The 23,601-nt window shown below is 39.0% G+C and overlaps 1 protein-coding gene across 2 annotated transcripts in view; it reads left to right on the top strand.

The window, feature by feature from the left end:
- Positions 1-23,601, top strand: part of LOC109414240 (uncharacterized) — a 357,064-nt gene that overhangs the window by 49,818 nt on the left and 283,645 nt on the right. For both annotated transcript variants that reach the window (XR_009997784.1, XM_062852084.1), the window contains exon 2: positions 17,818-18,125. Coding sequence is in view for 1 of the 2 variants with exons in the window: in XM_062852084.1 (XP_062708068.1) it covers positions 17,818-18,125 (308 nt within the window). In the remaining variant the exon portion in view is untranslated. The remainder of the gene's footprint in view (positions 1-17,817; positions 18,126-23,601) is intronic.

Consider the following 23,601-nt stretch of genomic DNA (forward strand, 5'->3'; position numbering starts at 1 on the left):
CTATATTAGTGTTTTTACCAGTGAAAGCATCTGAAACCTCAAAGACCCTCGGTTAATATTCATAATCAAGAATGCCAGTAAACCTGAACGATATGCAGTACACCTCTAAAACTGGCATGTGGGAAGCCTTACTTCAAATAGTATCACAGCAATACGAAGCATTGCTTGAACGAGATAGCCAACACGGGCAGAGGTGTGAACGAGAGAGGGGAGCAGCGTCCGCTAGCGGGAACGATTCGCTTTCAGACGCATCCATTTGTTCGGATATATCGATCTGCTGTGCTCATGGAAGTGCTGGAACATCTTTCGTATCTGATTCAACCGAATCCGACGCTCCGACATTCGATGACGACGTCGAATCAGGGCAGTTTTCGATCGACGAAGATTTCAGCGAAAATGAATCATTTGATACATCGTCCTTTTGCGCCTGCGGGTGGGCTGAGACATCCGAGTACTCATCAGAATCCACCGATGGTTACGAAGAATCAGAAGAGTCGGGGTTATTTTCGTTTAGTGAAACTGAAGATTCGGACATTTCTTGACTGAATAATTGAAAGTGAAGCCAAATGTACGGTAGAGTTGCCCATTGATGTGACGAATTGTTTAATGCGATTTTGTATATTTTTAAAATAAAACCTGTATGTGCACGAATAAAAAGCGAATGAATAAATTTTAATGAATAGTTATGAAAATGGTGTTATTATCTTGAATATTGGAATATTGATTTGAATATTGGATTCTGTTAGATTTTTGACAGTTATCGCTAAGTCTGTTTCACATCTTGCTTTACCTACCATTTACACAGCCCTCTGATGAGGTCGTACAATGGAGTAATCCTGCAATACCTGCCAAAACGAGGTCTTGAAACTACCTGTCTATGGCGGTATATCTTTTACCTCCAGAATACAGACTACAAGAAGAATAGGAAATTTAAGGTATTCCTTAATAACTCCATTTCCGCCATGAAATTTCTCAGAGCTTCCTTTAGAAATTTCGTCAGGAGTTTCTACAAGAATTCCTATACGTATGGTCAAAAGACGAAAGTAATATTTTTTATGCGTGCATTTTCCGTTCTGCATAAATCTTACGTTAATCTCTGATATTTTCACAGAATTATGCATAAGATAATGTGAATGCTCAAAGTTGTTTAAATTGACATTAATAGCATTCTCGAACTGATTTCATAGCCCTTGTCTTGTACAAAGTCGCACCTAAAATTACTAATTGACCCAACGAGTTTTTCATACAAAATAACATACAAAACCAAGAATACTTATATTATTTTTCAAAACAACTGCTTTGTATACCTTATTACGAAAAAAATACTGAAGCACTGCAAATGTATATTTAAATATACCATTTGTAGTGTTCCATTAGTAAATTAGGACATCACATATAACAATTTCTGATAACAGGATGACGAGGTTTCATAAAATGTGGTTGGTCCATCAGTCAATCCTGTAATCATATTTCATTTGGCAGGTTGCCTTTTCATTTGCAACGTTACTTGCTTTCATAGCTTGAGTTTTGTCTAGGAATTTCTAATACTAAGGGGGCATCCTAATTCGGCTTTCAATACGAGACGTTTACGTTTTGATGTCCCTGTGCAAAGACCTAAATATCCCACACACTCCGATATTAAAATTTAATTCAAATGATAAAAGTGCATTTCACCCCACACTCCCATAAGAACGGCTGCCACTCCCATAAGAACGCCAATATCAATGCCCATCGTAACTAACGCGCAAAATTTCGGCAGCTAGAAAAATCGCACCATACATTACTGACCTGGTTTTATGAATCATCGCTCATGTGACGACGGACGGATGGTCGACCGGGGCAACGATCGCGCAGCGATACGTTGTTCATGATCGTACACGCTAGGTCCGGTCGGTGTGATGCAATTTCAATTATGCTTGGGACAACGATGGGTAATGAACCCGAAAGAATGATATGGAACCGCGACATCCTATTGATCGCGCTGGAACAAAGATTGTTTATTTTTTGTTTCGATTGGCGGCATACGGCGCCGGACTTGTTTTGCACTCGATTTGTTTTGACTTCGAGTAAACTGAAAGAAAAGAATGTGGGGGTATAATTTCAACCAACATCCGCGGCCGGTGCTCGGCTAGGGTTCACTGTGCCCAAGTAAGGTACACTTCAATAACAAAGCGGGTGCTTTGTTTTGGAGAATTTGGTGCCAAATTCCAAAGACGATGAGGATGATGATGGTGACGATGATGATGATGGGGAGAATGATAATGACGTCGATGGTGGGGTTCAATTCTTTCACACACCCAAGCCTTGTATACGCTCAAGTGAGGCGGGGCTAGAAGATGTAGGCCTTGGTGTAAAGATTCTCAGTAGGTTTTGTGCGAACACGCCCAAGTCAGGCGTGGTTAGGGGATTTAAGCTTTTCGTTGGCATTAATATTCTTGGTAGGGCTTGGGATACGCCCAAGATAGAAGAGTCGTGATGTTTTCAAGAAGAGAAGGATTTTAATCACGATGAGGACAAGTAGGATAGGTAGAGGTCTAGGTTTTGGACTTATTAGTATTTTCATTTGGTAGGGTTTTGGATACGCCCAAGTTGGTTCGGGCATTGTTAGGAATTATCATGACATCTTCGGCAAGACGAGAATGATCGTAGGAATTTTAGACACGCCCAAGCTGGTTCGGGTATTGCTAGGAAATTTAGGCTATAAATATGGAGGCTTTGGCTTCAGTCGGGGTCAGTAGTCGGAGAGTTCGGTGACAACGTTAAAGCAGGCAGCACATCGGATAAGTCTTGAGCTCCCATGTGGGACACCTCTAGATACTGTCCAAATAAAGGCTGTAGTTAGTACGAAAGCAAGGACTTAGGTGATACGAATTAAGTGAAAAGTGTAATGTAATTTGTTAAAAAGTTGTTAGGAAAGACTAGAACAATACTAAGGAGAAAAAGTAAGTCGTTGTAATATAAGATAAGTGATGGTTTGTGATACTTCAATATGGTTTATTAAAAAGATGTCGTCGGACTGTAATGAAATGAAAGATATCACATTCCGTGTAGTGTTTAATGCAGCCCCTGGACGGTACAGGGCGCTTCACCTGTTAGGGAACGATTCCTATATCTTTTTTTTTTTGTGCCCGAAATGACCTGAAAGCAGGCCATCAAAAATGAGATTGATGAGATCTCATGGTGCTCTTTTACTTCAAAGCATTATAAATGTGCATTAAACTTAGCAGAATGCTTACAAGTTAAAATAGTACATTTAACACAAACATAAAACTTGTAATAACCTTAAAACCAGCAATTCATTACATGAGCAGTGTTAAGCAGATTTCTACAGGACATTTTAAGGACAGACCACTTACACTTGTTTTTTGCTAATCTCACTAAATATTCAGTGTCTACAAGTGTCTAACCCAAGTAATAATGAATGCTGAACAGTGAGAGTATTAGCTGAACAATAGCTGGTTAATGGTGTCAATGGCTGAACACAATGATAGCTGCATATCGTTAAAACACTCTACACCGTCTTCAACCAGAGGTTGTACAGACTGAACAAACACTAACATATGACAACACATAACACCCAGTGACCCAGTGGAGAGGCTTATGAAACGTCTAGATGACTGACGCCTCTAGCCGCTCGGCCACGAAGCCCATATTGGTTTAAAGTATGGCTTGTTCAACCTCTTTAATCAGCAATACAGAGATGGTAGAACATCAAGTTGAATAGAATATTATTCATCTGGGGAATCAGCTTTTAAACATATACCAACATGCAGAATTAATCATCTGTTGTTCAACCTTTAATCAAAAAAACTTTCGACAGCTGACCCAAGCACGTTTTCATGAAATCTACATCGCTTCTACAGCCTCAATACATACTTAGTTCAACTTATGTTCTTGACTGTTCAGACACAACAAGTAATGCTTTTGTTTTCGAGGATATGTATACAAGTGTGTGTGGTATAGATGCTAAGGTGAGTGACTATACATCAGGAGGTCCGAGTTCAATTCCCAGTTTTCCCACAGATTAATTGATTCATTCCTAAACAGCTCTCTGGAAATAGACGCAGCAAATGGTAAAAAAACGCGCACGAAAGTTTTTTTTTTTTTACACAATTGACAAATTGATTAAGCGCAAATTAAGCCTTTAATCAGCCTTCCAATGAATCTCAAATCAGCTAAGGGTTGAATAAAATCACCAAAATTAGAATATGTTTAGGCGCTGAGTAAAGGATTGTACCTCTTGTGCTCAGCTTTTGTTCAAATGAAGGCTGATTTAAAATAGTTGGAGAAACGTTTGTACAGCATCAAACTGTTACCTTGGAATCTACCAGCCACTGACGATTTTATTGATATTTTTAGTATAAGGCAGTTGGACGCCTACTATAAGGAACTTGGGTAAGGGTTTAATCCCCAAAACCCATCCATTGGGTACGAGACGGGCGCCTTCATATAGAGGAACTTATGTTTCGATAGTTTTGTTCTCGTCTTCATGAGGGGGTTTTCGAAACCAAGCTGAATTATAAGAAGTGTCATGCAATTTGGCCAACAAAAACCCCTCACGACAATGAAAACAAACCTTCCGTTGATACCCAAAGTCATCCTATGTAAACATTACTGTGAAGTTAGATATTTTTTCTTCCGCTCTTCTTAACATAAGAAAATCTCCTATGTGATTTTCCATACCTTTGCACACTCCATCATCATCCATGGATTCCTTCAGAAATGCATTCAGGGATTCTTTAAGAAAATTCTCAAAGGATTTCTTAATAAAATTTTCCAGAGACTTCAGACTTTCTTACAAAGATTACTTCGAATTTTCTTCCAAGGATTGTTTTAGAAATTTTCTCATGAGATTCCTTCAAGAATTTGTCCAAAGATTCCAAGTCCAAGGAAATCATCTATGGCTTTCGCCAAAATAAATCTATGGATTCCTTCCGAAATTACTCCAGGAATTCGACCTTGGAGTCTACCAAGATCTCTTACAGAAACTCCTCGTTTTTTAATTCTTCCAGGGATCCTGCAAGAAATTTCTCCAAGGCTGCTTTCGGATATTGCCTCTCCAATAAATGTTTAGGTAGATTTCAATGAGCTCCTCCCAAGCCCGTCCGCAGAAAAGACAACAAGGAAGGAGCTTTTCATAATTTCAGCTAAATGCTGAGGAGTGCCAAGTATTCAGTAATGGAGGAGATTCAGTAATGGGCGAGGCTAAACCCCCAAAACCCTTCTTTGGGGCTGTCCATAAACCACGTGGTCATTTTTTGGGACTTCTCAACCTCACCCCCCCCCCCCCCCCCCCCCCGCGTGGTCATTAGTCCATACAATTTTTTTTTTTCATCCATACAAAATGGTCATTGGCCGAACCCCCCCCCCCCCCCCCCTCCCTCATCACCACGTGGTTTATGGACAGCCCCTTTGGGCACGGGCTAGGGTCCTTCTGGAACTCCACTCCAGAAATTACTTTAAAAATTCTTCTTTCGGGGTTCGTAAAAAAACTCATAGGAAATTTGTCCAGGGATTCCATAGGAATTTTCTACAAGAATTTCTTTAGAAATGAGTTTAAAGATTCTTAAATATTTTTTTTTTTTAATTTTCTCGATATTCGTTCAAAATTCCTTCAGGTATTTCTTCAGTAATTCCAACAGAGATTTGTTCAGGAATTGTTCTGGGATTCAAAAGAAAATTCTCACATGAACGTCTCCAGAAATTTCTCTGGAGCAGTGGTGCTCAGCTTTTTTCATTATTCTTCAATCACTTAACCTAATTTGCAACTCTTTTGTCCACTAGGCCACTGGGTGACCGATTCCAATTGGAAGCTGTACTTACACTGTGTACAGCGCCCAAATGTATTCTATTCCAATTCTGCTATGTCGAACTGGTTGTTGTTGCGGTGCTTTTCATTTTCTACCCTATCATGGTAGAATGATGAGCACGAGGATGTTAATGTGTCTGCTGGTTGTTCCTTTTTCAGTCCGATTGGGGGTACATTATGAGTTGACGTTCGCCGATGTCCAAGTATCCGGGTTCATTTGAGCCATGGGCTCAGGAGGGTCAGTGCCAGCTGCTCTCTGGGGGGAAAGAGCAACTGACGAAAGTGCCGGGGCTAGGATTGAACCCACTGAAGTTTAGTATCAATGGTTATAGTATAAGGTAACTAATCTAAAATCAGTTTCGTAGCTTTTCGTAATTTGACGAAATTTTACATTCTATCACACTATCGACAAAAAAATGTAAATATGACTGAGATTTTTCTTAATTACTAGTTAGCTAGCTACTAGTTTGCAGACGCTAATCTGCGCGTTTCTCCAGAAATTAATGATTTTTTTTTCAGAAGTTCTAAAGAAATTCATCCTAGGATTCCCGGGGATGTTTTTCGGATATTTCTTCAGAGATTCATACAAAAGTACTTCCTACAACAATTTAACTGAAGAGTTCTTCTCTACCATAATTCCTCATGCGGAGTTCCGCTGCCACTTCAGCGGAACTCCGTCTTCCTGACCACGGAACATTTCAGGGTTTCTTTTAGAAATTCCTGCTTTAAGGGATTTCTTCAGGAACTTCATCGAACAAGTTCATCAAAAGTTTGACAAAATTTCTTTTGAGAATTTTCTTTACAAATCCTACAAGGATTTTTTCGGAATATCTTCCCAGTTTCTCCTAGAAATGATTGTGAAAATATTGCAATGATTTGTGCAGAGTTTTAACAAGGTTTTTTTTTAGAAATTGCTCTGGTATGTTTGCTCTGTTACCTCTTTTCGCCCTCATCAGTGTCATAGAGTAGCACCCTATTCTGGAAATAGCTCTCCAGTATCCGGCGTAAGCTATCCAGGACTCCTAGGTGTTGAATAGCGCATTCAATGGCGGCCCAACTGACGCTAATGAACGCATTCATCACATCCGACGTGACTACAGCGCAGTAACGAATTACTCTACGCATTTTCTGATGCGCTATCTCGGCCGTTTCGGTTACGGCCTTCATAGCGTCCACCGTCGATCGACCTTTCTGGAAGCCAAACTGGTTATCCGAGAGCCCAGAGTCGTCTGGTTTCTTAGTAAAGACCATTAGCCTCGACAGAATGATTCGCTCCAACAGTTTCCCAGAGGTGTCCAGAAGGCAGATAGGCCTGTATGCGACGGGTCGCCGGGTGGCTTCCAGTGTTTGGGCAACAGAACCAATCTTTGCCTTTTCCACCTCTCCGGAAATTCGCCTCTGTCCAGGCACATATGCATAGCCATTCTAAACATATCAGGGCATGCCTCGATGGTCGACTTGATGGCTACCGTCGGGATACCGGATCCGGAGCCTTGCTCAACTTGAGTGACTTCGCAATTACGATGAGCTCACCGTTCGTCACTGGGGCTACCTCCCCTTGGTTGGTTCGATCAGGGGGGTGGCAGCCCATAGTCTGGTATCGTGGTGCGGGAACAGCTTTTCCATGATCCTCTGCAGCATCTCGGGTGAGCGTTCCGGGGGCACTGACGCTCCTTTCGTTTTGGCTATGACCACTCTGTAGGCATCACCCCAGGGTTTCGTGTTGGCTGCCTGGCAGAGATTATCGAAGCACGCTCGTTTTCGTCTCTTAATCTCTTTGTTCAGTGCCAGTTCAGCCGCCCTGTAGGCCTAATCTCTTTCCGCTCTACCCTCATCGGTACAAGTTCTTTGCGTCCTCCTCATAGCTCTTAAGCAGTACACTCTGAGCTTTGTGATTTCTGGACACCATCAGTGTAACGGTTTCCGTCCATTTCTGGGTAGCACACGCCTAGGCATCGCGGCATCGCACGCACGGCCTAGAGATCCGACTAGATCTTCACTGGACAGATCGTCGGTGTTAACCTCCAGAAGCAGTCTTTCGACAAATGACGCCTTATCGAAGCGCGACGTCAGCCATCCTCGAAGGCTGTCGGTGACCTTTGGCTGCGTCCTCCTTTCACCATCTTCCACCCTATATCGTACCGCCAGGTGGTCACTGTGCGTGTAGCCATCTTCAACCCTCAAGTCTGAGCAAGGGTTTAAACCCGGGCTCCAGAAGGGCACGTCAATGATGGACTCTGCATCGTTCCTACTGTAGGTCATTTTTTCACCTACGATCACGACATCCACATTCAGTCTTGCCATGGCTTCGAGTAGTGCCCAGCCTCTCGCGTTAGTCGATCGGCTATCCCACTCAATCGCCCAGGCGCTGAAGTCTCCGTCGATGACCACGGGACTCAACCCTACTAGCGCGTTTGTTAACGTATCCAGCATTGCTGAGAACTGGTCCATCGGCCACCTGGGTGGGGCATAACAACTACAGTAATATACACCATTGCACTAAGGGCCAGAATCGCAATCTAGCGGAACTAAATTAATTACTCTAAAACAAAGCATTTCCGACACATAGTGTCTTCGACAAAGTTGTTTGACATCAGCAGGGGCATCTATTGCTTAGAACGGAGTAGTTCGCAACTCGTCCACATAGGTGGCGCCACCATCTAACTTCTTTGTTTTACGTCCTAGAGACTTAGCGTCTTCGGTAAAGTTGTTTATTTTGGCAAAATAAACAACTCTTTCTCAGACGTCAAAATTCCACAGCCTACTGTTTTCGAGTTATTTGAAAAATAAAAACTAATCAATGGAAAAACTGTTTTTCAAGCTAATTTCGACATTTTTACCAGAAACCATGTGAGTTTAAATTTTTTCCTAATGCATATGTGTCAAACCAAACACATTGTACAGGAATATGTTGAATATTATCATTAAAAATTTAAAATAAAAATACAAATTCGAAAAACAGTGTGAATTTCAAGCCTTAATATCTCACAAAGCGCAAAAAATCGCAACTTCAAATTTTCAGCAAATACGAAGCAATACTAGGTGAACATACTGCCAAAAATTTGGAGAGGTATTTTTTGGTGTTTTTGAGATAATAGCTTTTTAGTAACAGTATAAATATAAGTAATGTCAGCATGTAACTTTTTACTGTTACACATTAGAGAGCTTATGTCTTCGAAAAAGTTGTTCATTTTAACTAAATAAACAACTCTTTCCTAGACATCAAAATCCCACGGCCTACTGTTTTCGAATTATTGTATATAAACTAGATGTTATTGATAAAAACTGATAACAAAACACATTTTGATGCAATACTATGAACTATTTTTTATTGTTTTTACGTTTACGATACATAGAAGTTCAAGCAAATGTCAGTTTACTATTGTAAGCATGAGCCAAGATATCTGTTAATTTTTTGCATGTTAATTTCAGCTTATCCTATTTTGTCAATCATTTTAAATTTGAGAGCGCGAAATATCTTGTCGAAAGCTTGTGGATCTGTTTCTGGATGGAAAAGACGTTGATCGAAGATTGTGAAACTGAAGCTCAACGAAACTGACATGTTCATGACCTACTATGTATCGTAAAAGTAAAAACATTAAAAAAAAAGTTCATAGTATTGTATAAAAATGTGTTTTATTGTCATTTTTTATCAATATAATCTAGTTTATATGTAATAATTCGAAAACAGTAGGCCGTGGAATCTTGACGTCTAAGAAAGAGTTGTTTATTTAGTCAAAATGAACAACTTTTTCGAAGACATAAACTTTCTAATGTGTAACAGTAAAAAATTACATCCTGACTTTACTTATATTTATACTGTTACTAAAAAGCTATTATCTCAAAAACACCAAAAAATACCTCTCCAAATTTTTGGCAGTATGTTCACCTAGTATTGCTTCGTATTTGCTGAAAATTTGAAGTTGCGATTTTTTGCGCTTTGTGAAATATTAAGGCTTGAAATTCACACTGTTTTTTCGAATTTGTATTTTTATTTTAAATTTTTAATGATAATATTCAACATATTCCCGTACAATGTATTTGGTTTGACAAATTTGCATTAGGAAAAAATTTAAACTCACATGGTTTCTGGTAAAAATGTCAAAATTAGCTTGAAAAGCAGTTTTTTCATTGATTAGTTTTTATTTAGTAAATAACTTGAAAACAGTAGGCTGTGGAATTTTGACGTCTGAGAAAGAGTTGTTTATTTTGCCAAAATAAACAACTTTACCGAAGACGCCAAGTCTCTAGGACGTAAAACAAAGATGTTAGATGGTGGCGCCACCTATGCGGACGAGTTGCGAACTACTCCGTTCTAAGCAATAGATGCCCCTGCTGATGCAAAACAACTTTGTCGAAGACACCATGTGTCGGAAATGCTTCATTTTAGAGTATTTAATTTAGTTCCGCTAGATTGCGATTCTGGCCCTTAGTGCATTGATCTTCGCTATTACGAAGCCCTCGTGCGACCTGAAAATTATTTCCTGGATCGGGAAACGACCGGTTGTACAGGTCGGCGCTCTAGCTTTACCTTATCCGTTACCCAGTTCCCGTTATCGGGTGGGATGCGGTAGGGGTCAGCTAGCAGGGCGATGTCTGTACTTGAATCCGATACTGACTGCAACAGTAGCTGCTGTGCAGCTTCACAGTGGTTCAGGTTTAGTTGTGTAGCCTGCATTATCGTTTTGCACTTCGACCTCCTCGCGTGCCCAGGACTTATGTCCTTGCTCAAAGCACTTGAAGGCTCATATATGCTGAGCGGGCACACTGATCAAGCTATCTTGGTCTTGCCGACTGCTATCGCCTTGTTCGCCTCCCCTATGGGGAGCTTGATCGTGGCAATCTGCGTACCAGCTGGGCCCTTTCCTATTTGATGTTATATCATATTTTGTTCTTATTAACTTATCAAAGTATTATTTTTTATAACATGTTTTTAATCTTCGTTTTTAATGATCAAGTTATTGAGATCCATCCACTAAATAACATTTCAATAATATACTCTGTTGTAGTCCAAATTTTGTTAATATTCTACAATTGAAAATGTACAAATATGTGATGAACTAGAACACAACAATAACAAGTTTTCAAATCCACAGCAAGATTCATTGTTATTGGGTTGATATGGTATCGAACAAAACATGTTATCAAATTGGTCTTCCAGGAAAATTTTTTTTGTTATGATTTTTGTTATTTTGCCGTTTATAACAGACAAGTGTATAACATAATAAGATAGGGTATCGGGATGCTTCGTTGGCATAGTCCCCTCGTTCGGCCTATCTCAACGTTAACCAAATACTCAAACAAACACGCATAACTGGATATCGGGAAAGCTATGCGGCAAACAACTGTAACATTTCGTTTCAATTTTAGCACTTTGGAGCATTAAAATTGAATAAAAATGTCAGTTTGTTTAGCTTTTGTAGACGCCATTCTTCGGCTTAGTGGGTAGTCTATACACATGATCATAAATGGCATGTTTCTGGAACATTTCGAACTGACTTTTCAATAACTGAACATTTGATGCGACGGGTAAAGACGCCATTTTGAACTTGTATATTTGTTTTCAACGAATAATAAATATTTTACAAATTGAATGTGGGCCGAATATTGAGGACATTTTTTTCACTATGTACCCAAATCTTGGCCCATCAGTAAAGTGACGTCAACAACACCGATAAAGTGACGTCAACAGCATTGCTTGCGTAAGAAACAGAAAGAACGAACAGGAAGAAAGATTTTGTGTACGGTGACTGTAAAAATATAACACAATAAAAGGGTTGCGTTGTTTTCGTTAATAAATTAAGAAAGAACTTAAGTTTAAGTAATTTATTTATAGTTTTTTGAAAACTTGGCTCCGAAAATGTAATTTACAAGTAAGATTGGTGAACAAACAGAGATAATACTTCAACAGAAATATTGAAAAAATGAGATTATAAGTGGTTCTAGGGCATGGAAAGCAATAGGCCAACGTTGTATCCACTAATAGGCCAATTTTTGTACCATAGACCAACGTTGCATACCATCGCATCAAATATTTTCAACTTAATTAAGTAAATTCTTGAATATTTACGTTAGTTTACTTTCAATTGGTGAAACATGCATTGCCTAGAGTGTGTAATAGGGTCAACACAACACTTTTAGTGCTATTAATTCATGAGTTATGGTCAAGTTTGTCAAGCCGGCTTGCAAATTAGGCCAAGGAATGGTACATATACCCTATGTTAATAACATAAAAATTACTGATTCCATTATAAAGTTATTATGCCAAAATAATATATTTTATTATGCTGTTGATATTTTCTTCTGCTCGGGCCTGCATCAGGCCCACTCCCGTACACAGAAAAGGCGGCAAGGGAGGAGCATTTCCTAATTTCAGAAAAAGGCGTATGGGCGTTTACTATTTGGAACATCGGTAACAGAAGAGGTTTAATCCTCAATACCTCTACCTTGGGTTCGGGTTTTCCCTGTATATTATCGATTTTCGATGAATTAGGCTGTATGATACTTAAAATATTTTTATTATTTAATATTTAAATTTTAATATTTTAATCAAAAAAGCTTTTTCTGAGTAAATTGCACTGCAAACACCAAAGGCACAGTTCGCAAAAGGTGTGTGGTTTCTTTCACTGCTTGAGAGCACTGCAATAAATTAAGCCGGCAACTCACACATATGGTCGTTCTATTTACATAGAAAGTTTCCATCCCATGGGACCAGAAATTCATTTGCGTTTAGTGGGAGACTTTTCAATTTCCATATCAAACTAAATCCGGCTTACGCTCAGACACACGGAAACATAGAAATTCACTCCGTCGACATACATATTGTTTCCAGCCGGCACTGTGTGACTTCTTGCATGAACACCATTTCCCGTTGATTGTGTGCCGAGAGGGAAATATAAGCTGGGTATTTTGTCAAATTCGTAAGCCAATCGAAAATGTATATTCTAATCACCGACATCATTTAAGTAGTTAGGGTAACCTGGGGTAGCGCGAACTCTCGGGGTAAAACGCCATCTAGCTATTACATTACATGTATGAAGTTTCTTCAGATGCAAGTAAACTAGATGTGAAATTGAGTCGGTCAAGCTCAAGAATGACTGAAATGGCCGAAGTAAAAGCGTGGAAAACGATTATTTTCCACATTCGGAAAGGTTACCTAATTTGAATCGCACGAAATTCAAGTGACTCTGCACTGATTATATAACATCAACATGCGCTTCGTGGCCATCTGATTTGCGGCATCAGTCGTTTAGGCATTTTGTAAGCCTGGGAATGTAAATTAGATTCTCGTTCCAGTCGAGAATATTTTCCATCTAACGTTACATTCTCCACTAAACCACGGGGTGTAATGTATGTTGTCCATTGTCCAGTGTTCGTAATGTTTATTTCTGTTTAGCCTCTGGCTGAAAACGACGGAAATTGTTTTTTTACCCATAGGTATATGACCACTTTTGCTTTTTAAAAGTGCATTTTGCCCGCCTTCCCCTAATACCACTAAAACTCGCTGGAGAATGGTGATGAGGGGCTGTACCTGGAAAAACGTGGAAAAGTGTATCACTTCACTAGCATCCCGTTCAGTTTCACAATGGGATAACGTCTGTTTTTCCTTCTTCTTTTTATTCCACACATATCAGAAAAGAAGCATGATTCTCGGCTCAATATTGAGTTAGTACTTGCAAAACCACATATCTTTCACTGGCATTTTTCGCATTTTGTAAAATTATGCAACGTAGCTTGCCTTGTGACTATCGTTGAAAGGGTCAATATAATTTATTCACTTAAATATGCATCCCATTATTACGTATGAAATGGAACATATTGCAGACAATCAAAGCAATTGAAACACTGCCAAATTTTCTCTTCCTGCGACAATGTGGCGAAAGCAACATTGTAGCTGAAACAAAGCATAATTGAAATGCGGATGGTATGCCTTTTGTTTTGGTGCAGATCAGCTGTGCAGCTTAATAAATTAGTTGTTACATTTTGTCTTAGTTCGAGATGAGAAGATATCAGAATCAAACAATGCACGATGAAAGAAACACTTACATGTTTTTGGCACTGCATTGATTGCAATACATTGCATTGTTGTTTTTTACTTCTTCATTGATACGATCAAGAAGAGAAAAAAAAAATGTTGTACTTGTATCTCTTCCGCTCATATTTTCGTCAATAATATCTATAACATCTATTTCTTTCAAAGCAGGAGGCAATAAGGTTCAAATGAAGCTCATAAAACTTATTTATTTGAGATGGCCGATACTATTCATGGCTTTTGTTCTGCATTTTATTTATTCCAACTTAGTAATCCAGTTATAAAGGGATTAGGGGCATAATGGACACCTTAAGCAAATGAGCACGTTAGGCCTGTATAACAGAGAAATACTGAACATATTATCAGTTGACTTACAACTTTAGTTTGTTTCCTACGTATTTCAATAAATTACAGCAGGTAAATGTCTTTATTGTGAAGGATCAATGAACTGTAAACCGTGTGTTTTTTAGGGCTGGCAGGAAAGGAACGGGGTGAAAGGAACACCCACCGGAGCATAATGGACACCCTTGCATATTTTATGCTATACTATTGATTACATCGACCGGTTAAGTAATTTGCCAACTGATCTCCGTACCACAGATTCAATACTCCATCTTAGACGAGTTTACGTAAAATCAAAGTTAATTAAATAAACTTTAGGCTAAAATAATCGGATTGATTTTTTTCCAAACTCTCTAAAACGCCTAACAGTATGCAATGCATGTACATCTATTCGTAATTGCCAGTGTTCATTTCGCCCCAAATCGACTGCAACATCAAAACTGCTTAAACAAAATACTTTATCCACTGCTAACTATGTGTATATATGCAGATAGCAAAAACCATTCACTTATTTTTATGATAGGCACACTCAATAACTTGCAATAGCTTATTTGCCGCTGCTTCGAAATTATAAAAATTTCACCACATGAAAAAAATATTTCAATTTCAATGATATTTTGGTTATTTTGGAGAATTAAAAGGCACTTTTGAAAAATAGAACAATAACTTGTTCCTTTACACTTATGCATTAAAAGTTTAACATAAAAGTCAACGGTTTCGGCAAAAACAGGGGTGTCCATTTCGCCCCGGTTGTCCATTATCCCCCTAATCCCCCTACTTCTTATTAGTAATTCAATGCAGGCGATTTCTTTTTTATTCTATTTCTCGATGTTTTTCTGAGACGGGCTTGGTGGTCTTGTGGTTACCGCTTCTGATGCATATGAATAAGAAGGTCCTGGGTTCAATCCTTGGCCTGCCCCTTTCCTTTTACTTTGTATCTTTTTATCCACTTTCTCTCCATTTCCACTCCACTCTCCACTCTACTCCACTCTCCTCTTCATATATATACAGGGTGTCAGATTCCTGAGTGCAAACATTTTAAAGGGTGATAGAGGACCATAAATGGTGAAAAAAAAATGTTCTACGCATATGGTCAAATCTCAACCGTTACGTAGTTATTGAACTTCCCATGTTTTTGACTCTTATTGTCTTTACTGGCTATAACTTGAAAATGGTCAAACTTATCGCAATTTTTTTACCCTTATTCGAAAGATTATTGAATTTTCCATCAAATGGCATCTTTGAACCGATTGGTTTAGTTAAATAACTAAGTTTTCTAGGGCAAATAATTCAAAAGTAGTGTGTTTAAATTTGTTTTTTGTCAATTATCTTTGAAAATTGGCTGGCTATAACTTTACAATGGTCAAACTTATCGCATTTTTTACAATTTTCGAAAGATTATTGAATTTTCTATCAAATACCATCTTTGAATCGATTGGTTTAGTTAAATAACTAAGTTTTCTAGAGCAAAATAGCTAAAAATAGTGTGTTTTAATTTGTTTATGTCAATTATCTTTGAAACATGCGTAATCAATTAAAATTCTTTCTTCGGCAAAGTTATGGTCCCTGCTCCACTCTACAATTCGTTCTTCGACATCAAACTTCTATCTCTTATCGTTTTCTTGCAATTTCGATTTAAACATCGCATTGCAGATCATAAATTTACAACTGTCATGGTAAGCACTTTTTTTGCGCACTGTACCGCACATTTAAATCAAAATTGCAAGAAAAAGATAAAAGCTAGAAGTTTGGTGTCAAAGAACGAATTGTAGAGTGGAACAGGGGCCATAACTTTGCCGAAGAAAGAATTTTGATTGCTTCCAATCGATTCAAAGATGTCATTTGATAGAAAATTCAATAATCTTTCGAATAAGGGTAAAAAAACTGCGATAAGATTGACCATTGTAAAGTTATAGCCAATCAAGGCAATAATAATCAAAAACACGGAACGGTTTAGATTTGACCATATGCGTAGAACAATGTTTTTCACCATTTATGTTCCTCTATCACCCTTTGAAAAGTTTGCACTCATGAACCTAACACCCTGTATTCATATGTTCATAGCCGTCGCTAGAACCAGAAACGATTGAAAAGCCGTTTCCCTTCCTTCCAACTTTCACAGCATAGTGTCAATCTATCAAATAACGCCTACAAGTTATATATTCAAGCGAACTGTATCGCTTTAGCTTCATAGTTATAATCGCACTAATCTATCACCTTACGCCTGGCATCCACGCAGCAATGTGTGAACCCTCTGCCAATCATATCCCACCAACGCTCCGACATTCGCAAGAAGTTGTGCAGACGCAGAGATATATTCGGTCTGGTTTGGATACAAACGATTACAATCATCACTTCCTTCCCCTTCCCCACATTGACCTGCAACCTTACGTGGCAGGCGCCATTGTCCCCAAAAAAATAGAAGATCACCAACGCTCGCACACTGAAGATGCCTGCTAGTTCCTAGCAGATAATCTCATTGGTTCCCTATGTGAGTGTAGCTGGTCTGGCGATAGTGGAGTAGCATATACGGGCGGTCAATCAAGCTCAAACTCAAGCTCAAGCAAGCTATTTCTCGATGTTTTTCTTCTTAGCATTATATGTCCCATGCCGTATTAATCTTACCACTTATCAAAGCATATTTTTCTAATTCTTGGTATGACATCCGAACTAAAACGAATCTTGCTTTTAATGCCAATAACCGTTCTTGTATCGTGTTGAGAAGTTGCTCCATGCCCAAGAAAATCAGTGATACGATACACGATCATTAGCTTTCTATATGTAAGTCTTAGTCTTCTAAATATTCTATCGCGTTAGAAGGACAAACAGGGGAAACCGGATGTTCTTCTTTGATACACGCCAGATTTGAATTAAAACTGTTGGGGTTGTTGCGTAGTCAAATTCTCTTTTGCAATACATTTCTTGAACTCGCAAAACCAGCGCTCTCAGCACCCTTGATCCACACACCTATGTCGAACCTGGTACATACCGGGAAAGCAACTACGCGATGGCGGCCGCTGCCGGTTGACCAGTTAAAATGTTGTTAAGTCCCAAGTATAACATCAATGACTTGATATTCACGGGGATTCAATAAAAGCCAGATATGCCAAGCAGAGCATAATAAAAATAATGAGGTGCATATTTTTGTAGGCATTGCGAAGGTTAAAACGAAAAAAAAAAAAACAATTATTTTTATTATCCAATAAGCTAACATGCATATTCGCTTTTCTCCGTGAGGCTGAATGACATTTGAAGTGTTTTAACCCTCGTATTTGTTTCAGTGTATATGTAAGTGTGATGTATTACCTTTTCACAAAACAGTACTAGATATACCGCCACTGCGATAAAAAAAAGTTTCATTAAAAATGTTTGGTATGATTTCCCTGACACATTTTTTGAAAATTTTTGGGTCTCGGCCAAACGAATGTCTATCACTGTATAACAAAATTATTTAAGTCTAGGTGAAAGCCATCTAATCCCAGCGTTGTATTTTAAATATCTACCACCGTACATGAAACCCCATTAACTGCACAAACACTGTTCATAGATTTCCAATGCTGTCAGTTGCGTTCTGATGGGTTCGTTTTTTTTTTGCTCATTCCATCCTTTTTTTCCATTCTCGTCCCATCCGCAGGATCTTCAAGTTCTCGTCATCCGAGGTCCAAGCGTCGGAACATCTTCTCCACGCATCCGTTCTGTCAATGGTGGAGTTTGACGATGACATCTTCGCCGCCGGAAATTGCTTCGACTGGAACCAGCACTCGGCGAAGAAGGGTTTATTTTGCCCCTTCGCGTACCGCCTGCCACCGCCGGACCAGGGCGCCTCCCTCGCGAAGGATCTGGCCGCCGAGTACCACTACTTGGGGAACACGTCGGAGTGGTTTTTTCTCGCCCGGAAGAACGCTGAAAAAGTCATCGCACGGAACGAACAGTATATTAAGTGTGAGTATAGAGAGAAGTTATTTTCAGCGTTTGCACGGTTTCGAAGCCGGGATGTGACGCACGTCAAACTCGGCGGATGGGTTGGGTTGAAGCCGTTTGCCAGAGTTATGACTAGAGAAAAAAGTTATATGGTTATGCTCTGTTATGAGCGTAATGGATACGAATTTAAGGAATTTTATTCAAATAATGCTGTCTGAAATTTACTGTTTGGTCTCATGGTTCATGTTTGATTTATTTTTATCAAGTATATTTAACTTTTAAAACAGGAAAGCTTTAGAAGCTACGAATTTCAGAAACAAAAAATCAATATAAAGAAGTGTTTATTGTTGGAAATTTACTAAGCAATTTGCAAAAGTTGTGCTTGATGCTCCTGTGAATGTTGAAAACAACGCGCTCAATTAGTAAAAAGTCACTGCATGTTTTATCCTGTTGTGTACATTTCCACTGCGACCAATTATTGATCTATTGTGGCGAGCCCCTATTTAATATATGTATATGCCATATATGCCAGTGTGTCACATCACTATGAGTTAAGTGATTCCACTTGCTGACTGTAGGCATTATCCCAGTAAGGTACTACAAATCGAATAAAATGTATAACCTTGCTAAGAGAACCCAAGTAACCATTAAGCCATAAAAATGGCATTAAGTCGGCTCAATAGTCGAATGTAGAACCTGGCTAACAGAGCTAGTTGGTTCTATATCCTCTTATAGAGCTGCTCAAAAGCCACTTTTGGCGAATTATTCGGCTGATATACGGCCAACTTTAAAATATCGTACCAAGTCTCTGGAGCGAAAGTTGTCAAAAGAGACAAAGAAAAAAGAAAAGAAAATGTTTATCTCCTGTTCTTTTCTAACTTCCTTCGCTTCCATTGAAGTTGCTTTTTTGTTACTTCATCCAGATTCTAGCTGTTGTCCTCCGGGTTCCTGATCAAGTCCAAGTCCGTTGCCTTTCTCATCTGCTCCACCAATGCACCATGGGAATGATGTGATCCGACTAGTATTTAAACCATGAAAAACAAAATAGTTTGGGCATTTCGAAGGTTGAAAATGATATGGGATGAGGATGATTCAGTGGTAAGCTTGATTCTGATGAACGTAGGAATTGTTGCAGGAGAAGCAATGTTTATATAAATGGTCGGGAAAGAAGAGGGAAACGAGGTGGATTTTGTCTTGATTGAAAAAAAAATGGAATAATCAACATAACCATAACCAGATTCCATTATCTATTTAACAACACCATTCCGATAAACATTCCAACAACAAAAATAATTCCGTTCCGCCAATCCCGTCCGACATGGATGTTTAAAATGTATTGATCGTCGGTTTTGGTCGAAATCTATTTTGATTGATATAAACGTCATGTGCTCCAAGCCCTGTGACAGCACTGACAAACTTCTTTACAGCTTGTAGGCTTTATATAGGCTTACAGGGCTTATTTTAGTTCTTACTGGTTATAGTGCCTATAAGCATTAGGCATGCTTATATAGAGCTATTTAGCATTGAAAAGCTGTTTAATGGCTGTAATAATGCTCACAACAGTGCTTAGTGGTTACCTGGGAAGTCATCCATACGTCTGATGGTTGTATTACACTCTTATCAAAATATATGCACCTCTTATGGAAGAGTGCATCACAGTTACACAATAAATGCTCCGAATCTTCCTTGCAACTTCTACAGAACCGACAAGTGTCATCTTCCAATATTCCTAGTAGTTTTAAAAAAGTATTTGCTTGAGCAGTGACCTGTTACTAAACCACAAAAAGTATTCAAATCTTTTTTAGACAAACTCAGAAGTTTTCGAGTAATGTTTTTGTTTGGACATATACATCTTTTAGATTGTCGTGCGATTACCGTGTTTTTCCATACTCTATCATATTCTTTTCCCAGTTTTTCAGTTCCAGTTTGAAGGTACATTCTGAAGCTCCACAAAATGGTTCTGGATCTAGGAAAGGTTTTGAAGATCCAAGTCTTCCTAACAAATCCGCCTTTTCGTTTCCTTGAATTCCACAGTGCCCAGGTACCCAGAATAGATTAACTGTGCTATTTTTAGCCACCTCGCATTCCCAAACTAATTTTGAATTGCATGTGAAAGATTTCATCGCTTCATGAGCAGCCTGGCTGTTCGAGAAGATACATATATTTGCATGCTTATAGTTACGTCGTAAACAAATTGAAGTACATTCAATGATTGCCTGTATTTCTGCTAGAAATACAGTTGGCCATTTACCCATAGATATAGATATGTTAATTCCAGGGCCAATGACACCAGCTCCAACCCTGTCATTTATTTTTGAGCCATCTGTGAAAAAAAACCACTGAGCCTGGCCGAATTTAAGGCCTCCCTGATTCCCACTCAGTGCGACATGGAAATGTTGCATTGAATAATTGTTGAATGTTATACTGCCTGTTCATCCAATCTTCATGATTAATTAAAGAATTGATTTTAAAATCTTTCAGAACACTAAGATGACCCCTAAGGTCTTCAGAAAATAGATCCCTGGTTCTTCTCAACCTTAGAGCGGTTTTCTCAGCTTCTAATTGAACAAACAAATGTAGTGGTAGCATATTTAGTATTGCATCTAACGCCTTTAAAGGCGTACTACGTATAGCTCCAGTAATGGAAATAGTAGCAAGTCTTTGCAGTTTCTCCAACCTCTGTTTAATATACTTGACTTTGGTTCTTGGCCACCATACTAAAGCTGCATGTTATTCTGGGTCTTACTATAGCCGTAGAATCCAATGGATCATTTTTGGGCTAAGTCCCCATTTATTACCAAATGTTTTCTAACTTATCCATAAGGCATTTATGGCCTTACTTATTATTTGATCTAAAAGCGAGTTCCAGTTGAGTTTACTATCGAAAATCACTCCCAAATATTTTACCTTTAGACAATGCAGTAGACAAGTCACTGCATAAATCTTCAAACTTATAATATTTTAGTATGAAAGTAGTGCTTATTTATTAATTTAACAAATGAAACTGAACTGAAATCTATTAATCTGGTGGTTTTTCCATACATTTCGTATACTCGCAAATGGATCCCTCGCCTTTTTGGTCCGTAAGGAAATCCCTGGAGAAGGGAATAACTCATCCATGAAGAAGCTGTTTTGTTTTACAACAACGCAACTGTCGTGGCCGATTTTTCTACATGTGTTTCCCTTTTCATTGGAAGATTTCCCATCAGTCTGACAACATCTGTCGAATGCACCCGCACAATTGTAGCAGTTTATTACTCGTCACTTCATAACGAAGAACAGCCTCTTAAGTGGTCTCACCATCATCACCAAACAACAGAGTTGTGTCTTCTGTGCTTGTTTCTTACACATTTCCGCTTCGTTACGCAACTCCCCCTCACTACGTAACTCGATGCCGAGGTACCGCTGTAACTAAATAGCCACGTGCTTCTTCAGTGGAGCGATCTAAAACGGGAGATATGGACCGACTAAGTAGTTAAGAGGCAACAGAAGTACTACTCAACTTGACTTTCTTCCGTCTAAAATGATTTTCCGCTGACTTGCGGTTTTCCACTTCTAAATTTCCCCCGCTTTTCGTTATTGGCTACCCCGACTGGTGCAGCTGTAAATGCTGAGGCTTCTGGAGATAGGTTAACCACCCTCTTCAACCATATCACCCTCGTAGTACTCCCATGTATGGTGGGGTTCAGTAAACGGTCTCGCCACGAAGATTGTCTGCAGATAAAAGGCAACCCCAGAGGACATGTCGAGCAGGGACTCGTTTCCAGCGCAAATTAAAGATTCAACGAGAGATCGTTAAGGAATTTAATATATTCGACACATTTCACTTTGTCTTTGTGCTCGTCACGAAGGATGTGATGGAAAAATGGATGGATGAAAAGCAGGGAAGGGCTCTTTGAAGCGGTTCGGTTTGGAATTCATTAGAGGATATGCGATCGCTTGATGGAAATAGCTCTTCATGATTACTTACTCACTAACTTATGTAATAGCCATGTTGTTATTACTTCGTAATCTACAAATAGAAATGGAATTACCGCTCCTAATGACTCCAAAGATGTTTTTTGGTAGGATTGGACTTTTTTCTATTGGACTTCGTTCATAAACACTGAAAGAGAGACAAAGTCAGATAAGGAGATAAGTGTTTAGAGATGAATTATAACGATAAGAAAGCGTTTGATTCCTGGATAGAAGCAAGCCGCTTTTCATTCTATGACTCACTGGCTTTACGATGTACCGTTACGTTGGGTAACGTTGAATTCGAGGAATAACAAAATGGAATTTACGCAGAAGCCGAGGGTCGCGGGTGTGATTGAACTTTTGTGCACAAAATTCTACAGAAATATAAAAGCAAAAACACCGTCAGAACATAACAACGTTTGAACCATTCGCAGAAAAAAAAACAGAAATCTTCAACCACATGGATTGCAAGGCATACATAAAAGCACCAACAGGTAACATGAACTAGATACTACATTTGCAATCTGAATGATAAGGTTCCCGCCCCCTGATGAGAAGTCAGAAACTTATCAAATTACATGCAGTTATTGTCCATCCGTGAGTAAAAGTAAATTGTATCATAATTTTCCTGGATATTCTTCTACAAGCTTCATTGAAAAGCTACAAATCTACTAAAAATGCTGGATTTCCTATTTGAATGAGACAGTTATGCGATTATATGTATCATAAATAGTTGCAAATGATTAACATAAGCTCCACCCCCTCCACCCCTTCAGCTCAGAGAACTGAGTATTGAAAGTTAAAAATATGACGAATAGCTCAAAGTTACAATCATTTCAGTAAACTCTTCCCACTAGAAAACCATCATCCCGAAGTGAATTTGTGTGACTGTCTGTTAACCATGACGAACTTCCTCAACCGTATTTCTCTACTTTCGTTGCATTTGTTCTCTGAGGTGTCGTGGAACATACAAGTTACTGCTTGTTGCGAACATTCCTTTTCCCTCACACAACGCTTTTTTCTCCTAGTTCAAATGTAGGTTCTGAAAACTTCTCTCCTCAGAGGAAAGTAAAAAATCAGCTTCGAAGTAAACTTCTTCAAAATGGAAAGGGAGTTGAGTACGGTTCAATGCACTGACATCTATGCTATGATACCAGAGTAAACCCCCACGTAGGAAAGAAACTATCTGAGCTGCTGCATCGCTGTTGTTCAGTCATGTGTAATGAAAACTTCGTTGAACCACGCTCAAACATATGAGCGAGCAATGGTGGAAAATGGATGTAGGATGGACGCATTATCCACCCATAGTCAGCTCAAATTCCTATTTTCAAAACAGTGGAATTTGTGTTCGCGTCAATCCATTCTTGTCACACAAAGACGGGCGGCAGCTTTATCCACCCCGCCTCATGTGGCTCTTGTTTTCCCTGATAGTTTTCAATTTTCGTCCAATGTCACTGCTATAAAACCCATTGTTATCCCGAATGGATCCCATTTGTTTTTTTATCTCGCCCCGAAGAAACTCATTGGTGTAGCTAGGTGA

This window comes from Aedes albopictus, chromosome 2 (genome assembly GCF_035046485.1).
Source record: "Aedes albopictus strain Foshan chromosome 2, AalbF5, whole genome shotgun sequence".
In the NCBI taxonomy this organism is placed as follows: Eukaryota; Metazoa; Arthropoda; class Insecta; order Diptera; family Culicidae; genus Aedes; species Aedes albopictus.